The sequence below is a fragment of the Lipotes vexillifer genome, unplaced genomic scaffold (assembly GCF_000442215.2).
Source record: "Lipotes vexillifer unplaced genomic scaffold, Lipotes_vexillifer_v1.1 scaffold1679, whole genome shotgun sequence".
Taxonomy (NCBI): Eukaryota; Metazoa; Chordata; class Mammalia; order Artiodactyla; family Lipotidae; genus Lipotes; species Lipotes vexillifer.
In genome coordinates, this window is record NW_006796614.1 from 410,360 (window position 1) to 421,452 (window position 11,093).

The 11,093-nt window shown below is 33.6% G+C and overlaps 1 protein-coding gene across 2 annotated transcripts in view; it reads right to left on the reverse strand.

Annotated features, from left to right (window-relative positions):
* Nucleotides 1-11,093, reverse strand: part of CSMD3 (CUB and Sushi multiple domains 3) — a 1,097,972-nt gene that overhangs the window by 335,919 nt on the left and 750,960 nt on the right. For both annotated transcript variants that reach the window (XM_007468748.1, XM_007468747.1), the window contains one exon: nucleotides 5,701-5,870. In XM_007468748.1, coding sequence (XP_007468810.1) covers nucleotides 5,701-5,870 — 170 coding nt within the window. The remainder of the gene's footprint in view (nucleotides 1-5,700; nucleotides 5,871-11,093) is intronic.

Sequence of the window (11,093 nt, forward strand, 5' to 3'; positions counted from 1 at the left end):
ATTCCTGCTCATGAATACTAGAATTTTCATTTTGGCCATTTGTTTTATAGGTTGATTTGGAATTTAAATAATTTTTTCTAATAAGTTGAGTTAGAGTTCAAATTTTGAATGAAAAAGAAAAATTAATTTTTAAAATTGTTAAAAAGGACAATATTTTAAATCTTATTATGTTACATGTGGTAGACTTATGAGATCACTGGTGTGCTAGAAAATATTTAAAACCCAGCTCTCAAACAAACCAAACTGGTGAACGTACATACCCATATATATGTTTTTTAAGTAAATTTTATTGATATAAAGAGAGATTGACAGACTTTTTCTGAAAAGGTTTAGATAGTAAATATTTTAGGCTGTTAACATCTCTGTGGCAACTACTCAATACTGCCCTTCTAGCACAGAAGGAGCCATAGACAATATGTGAATGAATAAACACAGCTTTCTCCTATTAAAACTGTATTTACAGAAAGAGGTGTCAGTCTGATTTGGCTCACAGACTGTCATTTGTGAATCACTGATTTAAGGAATGTGTAGCATCCTATTTATACACAGGAATAAAATATACAATACTCATTATTGTAAATTCCATAGAGCTAATTGATTCTTACAGAGTGCTTTCAGTATTTTTTTGCCAAACTTTTGTAGCTGCAACTTATAACTGCAACTTACAGACAAAAGTTGTTCTTAAATGAACACTGCTTGATTTAAAAAAATATGTATTTTTATTTATTTATTTTTGACTGTATTGGGTCTTTGTTGCTACATGCAGGCTTCCTCTAGTTGCGGTGAGCAGGGGCTACTATTCTCTGAGGTGTGCGGGCTTCTCATTGTGGTGGCTTCTCTTGTTGCAAAGCATGGACTCTAGGCGCACAGGCTTCAGCAGCTGTGTCACACAGGCTCAGTATTTGCAGCTCGTGGGCTCTAGAACACAGGCTTGGTACTTGTGGCGCACAGGCTTAGTTGCTCCGCGGCATGTGGGATTTTCCAGGACCAGGGCTCGAACCCGTGTCCCCTGCATTGGCAGGCAGATTCTTAACCACTGCACCACCAGGGAAGCCCTATTGCTTGATATTTTTGCTAACAAGTGAGATGAAAATGAAACATCAAAAACGATGTTATATCAGAATGTCACTGGTTTGTAAATGATATGAGCAACTTCTTTGCTAAACTGAATAATACTTTTCAAATACTAGAAAAGATATTTTCTCAATTTTTTATGCTATTCATAATATAATGGCTACAGATACAACCTGTTTCTACTTATGTAATGACAATGAGCAAAGCAATAAATCAAGTCAGGGTTTGTAGTATTTGCCAATTTCTGCAGTGTAAACACTTACTATGGCTAATATCAAGCTATCAATGTGACACTGTTGAATACAGAGTTGGGAAGAGATGGACAACCTGACACAGTATTTCCACCACACAGATACATTATATATAACTAACCTCAAAAGCACCGATAATAGTTAAAGTAGTAAAATAATTAGGAAATGAAAAGGTGCATTTATTACCTTTGTTTTTTAATTTAATTGTAATCCAATTGTAACAATTTAATTTTTAATAATGGCTATGTTTAACAACCAGCTCACAAAAGTACTGAAAATTTAACAATAGGCTCTCACATGTGGTACTGCCAAAGATTCACAAATAGGTTATGAAAGAGCTTAAAAATAATACACCTTAGAAAATAACAATAGCAACACATTAATAACCTTCTCATCATATTTCTAAAAGAATGTTATTCAGTCCTTCAACTATCTAGTTTTTCATAAATATGATATACATCTCCTAACCCTTTCTTTTGGGCTCTCAAAACCAATTTTGGGATATTTTACTGGCTCTTCTCCATAATAATCCATTTAGTCTACATTTTGCATAAGAAATGTCTTTAAACTTCATAATGCTGACTGTGGTAAAAAGATTGTCTTGAATTATTTCTCTGCTACATTTCTTTATCTAAACATAGTGCTTAGTCTTTTTCTGAAAATAAAAACAAACACAGCGACAACAAAAACATAAAGAGTATTTCTGATTGGTATTCAGCTTTATTCCTATCCAGGTGACAAGAAGAGCTATTCATTATTGACAGTTTAGAGCCTACATATAATAAACACCATCTATAAATGTTAATTAAAAGAATTAATTAAGTTACATATTTTGAGTGAGGGATTGGGAAGTTCAATATTCTTGCCCATTGAAAGTAACAGAACCAAGGAAAGATATATTCATAATTCCCAAACCTGCTGGTCATCACATAATCTGGAGAGCTTTATAAAATTCCTTAATCCCAGGTGCAAACCAACTGAACCTACTTTCCCCAGATCTACTGAAACTTTGCTAGTGTGGTTATAAATAACTAAGGTGTTTATAAAAAGAAGCAGGAGGGAGAGAGAGAGTGGGTGAATGAGTAAACAAGCACCATCCTACAGGTTGAGCTATTGGAAAGGAAAGTTGTTTTTGTGTGTGTATAGATATAGATAAATAACACACATTGTTTTTTATTGTTGTTGCTGTTCTGTTTTTATCAGAATCCAATACAGTGATGTAATATAGTAAGTGAAACCAGAAGAAAACAAACCTTCTTCCAAGCCTTATACCCATGTAAAGATTACAAGAGAATGTCATTCCAAAGAACGTAGCCGATCCTACCACATAAAGAAAAACAATGCTTTTAAATCTCTCAGTCAAGGAGCAGAGAGTTCCATAATGGGCTACTTTTTTTTCTTATTTCTTCTTATGTCTTAGTTGGGATGGAGAAAGAGAACTGACTTTACTAGGTTTAATATTGGAAAGTGCTGGGGTTGAGAATGGGCTCTCATGGATTAGTTTGCAGTGAGGCAAATGACCTTCCATCCTGAGAGGACTCTGGGCTTAACAGTCTTTGAGAAGTAATCATTTGTCCTTTGCACAGTACACTGTCTGTTTGTGCATGCCTAACTGTGCCTGTGTCAGTAGGTATCTTTGACCTAATAGTCATCCATGGAATTAATGAGAAGAATAACATACAAGCATTTTACATCTTACACTTGTGGAGAGACCATGAAGACAGACAGAGTTTAAAAGCCCATCCCCAACCGTATATGTAGTATGGCTTACTGAAGTTCTTTAAATGTGATAATTTAGAATAAATCCCAGGTTACACTATCAGTAGAAGGATAAGTGAATTGGTGTGTTTCCAGGTTAATTTTAGTATATAATCTTTTCAACTTTGGAAAACATATATTTATTCTAGGAAAGATATAATTAAAACAAAAATTCTGGGAATATAAATTTTCATCCTTTCACTCATGAAAGAAAAGTCACTATTTAATGAAATCCACTAAAGGGCCTTAAATTGAGTTTTTCCTGCTTTCCTTTGTCTCTCACCATCACATCCCCTCACATTGTCACTTATTACTGAGGTCCCGTCCTTCCTCAAGGAAACACACATCACAAATGCATATGACCTTACTCCAAATAAGTAATACGTTAGAAAGCACTCTGAGAAACATATTAGGGCTATTTTTTAAAAAAGCATCACTTGTTGTCCCTAATGAATTTTCCAAACAATAAACATCATTCAGTATGGAAAAGTAATGTAGAAATGTCAGGCATCACTGAGAGAAGAGAAATATTTTAGGAAGGATTGTGGTAGGCATGGGGAAGCATTTCCTGACTTTTAACTTATAAATACATGTTTATTATTGTTGCTTATGTGATACAGTTTAGTAGCTACACTCATATTTCTGATCTATACCTTGATACATTTTTTCCCCACAGTTAGCCAAATAAATAAATAAATAAATAAATAAATAAATAAATAGATAGATAACCACTGTCTTAATTCTAAGTACAAGCATCCCATTAATCTCAATGTTGACTCCAATTTAGCAGATAAACTTATTTTAACAGGAAAATTCAAACAATGAACTGGAAGTTGAAGATATAATACAGTGAGTTTCTGTTGCCTATTGAGGAAAAGCACAAAGAATGGGAATGGCTCTAAATTAATACTAAAATTTTATATATCTAAGTGTACTGCAGAAAATATTTCCCATGTCTATACAAATCTTACAAGCATACAGAACTGTTTGTGTTAGAGAACCATCAATTATCATCAAATTAATATTCTTTTTAAAAGAAGAACATAACCAACAACCTTAAAATCACTGTTTAAATAAAAATACCCCACCCCAGTCAACCTGGGATATCATAATTTTTTTCAGGATTTGTGAAAACAGAAATATGTTGAATTTCTTACCTGGATTAATGAAATCTTGATAATGAGAAAAACATGTATGTGATCATTTTTTAAATATTTAAATGTGATTTTATAGAAGTGTTTACTTTTATTCCAATAATGAATATAAACTGTATTTATCAAAACACTTACTTTGAAAAATATGTATCAGCAAGTATGAAAATATTCATTTGCCTAAAATCGGATCATTAAAAAAAATTTGTTTTGGCAGCGCCGTGCCACTTGCAGGATCTTAGTTCCCCACCTAGGAACTGAACCTGTGGCCACAGCAGTGACAGCACTGAGTCCTGACCACTAGCCACCAGGGAACTAACTCCCTTTAATCTTATCTTTAAATTTGATTATTTCAAATTTTTTAAATAAATTAACAAATTTTGTCCTAAATGTTTATTATCAACAAGGTATATTTTTTCTTAAATAATTAATAGATATTGTTAGATATATTCATAAATTATAAACTTTTTCATAGTCATAAATGCAAAGAGTTATCTATGTATCAACAGAAATAGGTTACTTAATAAACATCAAAATAAAAATAAATAAATGTCCATTTATGGATTAATTATGTTTCATAGATAATATTTATTGAATATAAGATATTTGGCATGAAAATGTTCTTATTTTGGTGTTATTGAAACATTAAAATTCATGTATCAAAAAACAAATGGCTCTAAATAACCTAGGGGCAGGACAGGAATAAAGACACAGATGTAGAGAATGGACTTGAGGACACGGGAAGGGGGAAAGGTAAGCTGGGATGAAGTGAGAGAGTGGCATGGACTTATATATACTACCAAATGTAAAATAGATAGCTAGTGGGAAGCAGCCGCATAGCACAGGAAGATCAGCTCAGTGCTTTGTGACCACCTAGAGGGGTGGGAGAGGGAGGGTGGGAGGGAGATGTAAGAGGGAGGAGATATGGGGATATATGTATATGTATAGCTGATTCATTTTGTTATAAAGCAGAAACTAACACACCATTATAAAGCAATTATACTCCAATAAAGATGTTAAAAAAAAAAGAAAACAGCTATGTAGCAAATTGGGTTCAGAAACTAAATTACAAAGCATAGGAGAGACTACTGGAGTAGAGGAAGTGAATAGCTATTGGTAATATCTTAGGGCATTTTCACGAGACATTTTCTTTTTTCTTCTATTACAAAAAATTCTGTATTTTGCTTTTTAAAACAATATTATAAACGGGTTTATGTCATGAAAAAAAATTCATGTATCATAAAATCAAAATTTACTTATTATAAATAAACATTAGAAAGAAAACATTCTATCTCAGTAAAAATATTGACAGGAAAATGGGAAATAATGTATAATTTAAATCTATGAATGGCAGAATCAACTTATGGTTGATTATATATACATATATATCATATACATGTATATATGTATTAATGTATACTTAATGACTAAAATGATCAAAATATAAATATTCTGAGTTTACCTACCTTAAGAACATCTCCTTGTGCTAAATGAAATGTTCTGGCTGAAATATTGATTCCCTTTCCTGCTTGAACCTGAATACTATAAATGCATTCATGGTTGTTTTCATAGTTGAGTGGATAATTTGGAGAGAGCAGAATTCCTTCATTACTTGTTGCAGATGCACCACATTCAGCTGCAGGTAAAACAGAATATTGAAGTACAGTTTAATAGAAAGCATTATCATTTCAAGTAATATAATGTATGGAAGTGTAAATGCATTTTACTTTAACTAGAGGCTAACATGAAAATAATGTACAGAAGGGCTTTACGTTGTAGATGATTCACTCCTTCTCATATGATAGGAAGAAGGAACTACTGCCTCTGGACAGAACACTGTACATAAATAGAAATACACAATAGTTTCAGTATTCCCCCCCACCCCTTGGATGAAAGGACAGCATGGAAAAGGATGAGGGCAAAACATTTTCAGGATGTATTTTAAGTTTGTAGATCTCTGATTAATTTATTATGTTTAAATTTATAATTTACTTATTTTAAAGTATAAAAAAAGGGAAGAGATCAATTTCATTTTTGAATGATTCTTTACCTTTAAATGCTTTACTGTTTAAATACTTAAATATTAACAAAACTCAGGTAAAAGAAAAAAAAACCTAATGAGGAAATGAAAATGATCAAGATGGAGCAGTCAGTATAATATCAATAATAATAATAATATTATTTTAACAAAGCATAAAATAATAAGAACTAATGATATGATACTAACAATCAATTAGTCACATGAAGTGTCACCCAATAAAGCTCCTTCAAGACCTTTTAAGGTAAAACAAAAACAAAAAATTCATAAACTGCCAATATTGATTTAAATTATTTCTATTTTAATAATACTTAAAGAGTTTTATAGCGTCAGCCTTACATTTAGGTCTTTAATCCACTTTGAGTTTATTTTTGTGTATGGTGTTAGGGAGTGTTCTAATTTCATTTTTGTACACATAGCTGTCCAGTTTTCCCAGAACCACTTACTGAAGGGACTGTCTTTTCTCCATTGAATATTCTTGCCTCCTTTGTCATAGATTAGGTGACCATAGGTGCATGGGTTTATCTCTGGATTTTCTATCCTGTTCCATTGATCTATATTTCTATTTTTGTGCCAACACAATACTGTTTTGATTACTGTAGCTTTGTAGTATAGTCTGAAGTCAGGGAGCCTGATTCCTCCAGCTCCATTTTTCTTTCTCAAGATTGCTTTGGCTATTTGGGGTCTTTTGTGTTTACACACAAATTGTACATTTTTTTGTTCTAATTCTGTGAAAAATGCCATTGGTAATTTGATAGGGATTGCACTGAATCTGCAGATTGCTTTGGGTAGTATAGTCATTTTCACAATATTGATTCTTTCAATCCAAGAATATAGTATATCTCTCCATCTGTTTGTGTCATGTCTGGTTTCTTTCATCAGTATCTTATAATTTTTGGAGTATAGGTCTTTTGTCTCCTTAGGTAGGTTTATTCCTAGGTATTTTACTCTTTTTGATATGATGGTAAAAGGGATTGTTTCCTTCATTTCTCTTTCTGATCTTTCACTGTTAGTGTATAGGAATGCAAGAGATTTCTCTGTATTAATTATGTATGCTGCAACTTTACCAAATTCATTGATAAGCTCTAGTAACTTTCTGGTAGCATCTTTATGATTTTCTATGTAAGTATCATGTCATCTACAAACAGTGACAATTTTACTTCTAATTTTCCAATTTGGATTCCTTTCATTTCTTTTTTTTCTCTGACTGCCGTGGCTAGGACTTCCAAAACTATGTTGAATAAAAGTGACGAGAGTGGACATCCTTGTCTTGTTCTTGATCTTAGAGGAATTATTTACATTTTAAATCTGCCTCATTTCCTCCTCACTAGCTTATTAGAATCTAGGCATGCTTGTGGGGGCATGGAGACAAAAGTTCCCAGGTCATACAGATGGTCCAGAATACACATATATGTTTATCAGTTAGATTATTTATTAGGGAATGCAGACAGTTTCAAACTATGTTATAGAATCATGTAATTCTGAGAATATGTACTTGAATGCCAACTTGCAAAATACTGAAACACTGATAAGCAGCTCAGGCTTTAAAATTCAGAGATTAGTTTCAAAATTAAGCTCTCTTCTATCTATATGGCTTTGGCAAGTTATTTATTCTCTCTAAGCCTCAATATTGTAATTATTATTATGGAAATAATAATACCCTCTTCACAGGAATGTTTGTGTGTGTGTATGTGTGTGTGTGTGTATTATTATATGTAGATAATACATGTAGAGCATTTAGAAGGAAACTGGCATACAACAAGAGCTTGATACATTAAAGCTATTATCATGAATATTTTACGTATAAGTACTAATGGTGGCATCATGTTGTATACAAAGAAAACTAGTTTAGGATATTTATACTGTCCCCAGTGTGACTATTCAGGTGTAGAAAGACACTTAGGTGTGAAAAGCCAGAGGACTCTTTCTAATTTTGGAGAATTATTTATGATATTAAAATTATTTTAACTGAATATAACACACCCCCTTAATAAAGGCCAAATGATAATTTACTTCAAAATATACTAATAATTTATTGTAATGTTCTCAAAATTTGAATAGGTAAGTGCCTTCTACTATAAACACTGGTTTTAAAGTGTAAAATATAAAGGAAATTTTCCTTTCATATGAACAATAACCTGCTTTTGTTATATTTTAATTTTCAGTTGATTTTAATGGAAGAAATGTTCACATATCGGGGTATGGGGAAATCATTCTGGCTAATACATTATTTAACTTGAATTTTATGCTTATTAAAACAGCCTGTTTGTGGCTTACCGGACATACATTGTACATCTGCTTTAATCATTTTTTAAAAAAGTGTACACTGACCAGAAGCAAAGAATGCCCATGTTAAAAATAAAAATTAAATGCCTCCTTTCCTGGGATGCCAATGCTGGTACTCCTTTGGTAATAAGACTCCCTTCACAGATGCCAATGACATACTGACTTGTTGTACACATGCTGATCTGTATTTTTTTTTTTAAACCTTGAAGGGATGTATCCCCAACTTGCTTGACTTTCTTTGTTCTGAAAAGATATAAAACTGTGCTGAAAACCATGCTTCTCTGGAACAGTTCCTCAGAGTTATCTGAGAGGCTGTCTCCCAGACTATAATCCTGTTTGGCTCAAATAAAACTTTTCTATACCTCTTATAGATTGTTTATTGAATATTTCCAGTGACATTTGCATTATAAAATGACTATAAATGATTTTCTACTTGGTGAAATAAAATCAGGACTTAAACCAGAATGGAAGAATTAAGGAAGAAAATTTGGATTAAATTAGCATATTTCTCATTTAATCAGGACTCATCATAAATTATGGGGCCCAGTACAAAAGGAAAACGTACTACACTTGTTGAAAACATGTTAACAATTTCAAGAGATCAGTAGAGCATTAAGCAAAGCATGGCCCTTCTCAGCATGAAGTCCCCCACTGTGGGACTGCATGGGTTTCACATCCATAAAGCCAACTCTGCATTTATTCTTCATAAAGGTACAAATCTACAAGGCACAAATCTACAAGGTAAAACTTATTTTCTCCAATTTTATAGATGAAGACACCGGAGTGAGTTTTCTTGCTAAAATTGAACAAATGGTGCGTATGAGAGCTGGGATTTACCCTGGGATTTATTTATCAGTCATCGCCTATGGTGTTAAAAGGGTGAACATATAATTTCTCTTCCAGATCAAAGTACTTGTTTAGTATGAAAGGAGGCATTATTAATAATTATCCCACACAGCAGTTGTAAATTGAGACCATCCCAGATAAACTGGTAGTTGGTTCACTTTTTTCTTTACACTTTAACTGATGCACACACTATTTAAGGACATTACATTAAAAATTTAGAGGATTATTTTGTGCAGGCTGGGGTATGTCCTGGAGGCCAGAATACATTCATCCCACATATACTTTATAAATCTGCATTCCATTATACATAATTATTAACGTTCAGAATGATAATCTCATATCAAGAAAAGATCTTGGGGGATTCCCTGGTGGCACAGTGGTTGAGAGTCCGCCTGCCGATGCAGGGGACGCGGGTTCGTGCCCCGGCCCGGGAAGATCCCACATGCCGCAGAGCGGCTGAGCCCGTGAGCCAAGCCTGCGCGTCCGGAGCCTGTGCTCCTCAATGGGAAAGGCCACAACAGTGAGAGGCCCGCGTACCGCAAAAAAAAAAAAAAAAAGGTCTTGAAACATAAAATTATAAAAATCTGTTCAGAATGTTCTACCTATATATACAGGAAAATGAACAAGTTTATTTTTTGATGAGTTTTAATAAAATAAAATTTTCTACTAACAATAAGTTACGGAAGAACTTATTTAGCCACAGTGCCAAACTCCAGAAGCTAGGTGATTAATAAACTTATTTTTACATGGAACCTCATCTTTGATTTTACCTTTTCATTTTAAAGTATACCAAACACTGGCTCCCCAGCACTCAATGTAGTACTAACATTTGCCCTGTATAAGCTTTCTTTCCACCCTTAGGCTACAGCAGTCTTGCTTGCCAACTGGAATTGAACAGGATCGAATGTTGAAATTAACAATTAACTTTCCACAGTTTGACCTTCTGCCCCAGTCTAGCAATGAACATACTTCTATGTCTGTTGTGTAATAAGCTAAGAATGATATTTTCCAAATGCAAATCTGATCCTGTACCTTCTGCCTAACAAATACTCACCATCAGCAAATCAAATCCACAGAATGCCAAACAAGGCCATTTATAATGTTACCGCTGCCTTTCTAGCTATTACCCACCATTATTTCCCATGGACCTTGTAATTCACCTATCCTGAGCTACTGCCCCTTTGCCACAGTGTCACACTCTAAGCCTTTGTACATGATGTTTTCTCCACACGTAAGCACCATCTCTGGTCCCCAAGGGATGCAGTTTCAGGGTCCAAATAAGGAAAAAAATGACTTGATATTAAATAATACTGTCATGGTTCTTTCCAGCATTGGGTGGCTGTGATGGTGAAAGGAATAAGTGAAACAATGTCATGTGGAAGTATCAGAGAGAATTCTCACAAAGAGTCATGGCTGCAATGTTCATGAATGTCCAGGAAAAATACCCAAACTACAACATATTCATTGTATATGACATAACTATCACCACAAGTTTTTACAAGGCACATTTTAAAGTGAGAAGATATGAGTATTGGCAAACTGTTACTGAATACTCTCAAGATATGTTAAAATTAACTGAGAAGAGGAACTAGCAGCACAACAGCTAACCTCGAGAGGAGAGGAATGGCTATTTGATTGTAGGAAGGTAAGGTTACTTAAAAAAAAAAGTGCGGGGGGGGGGGGCTGTCG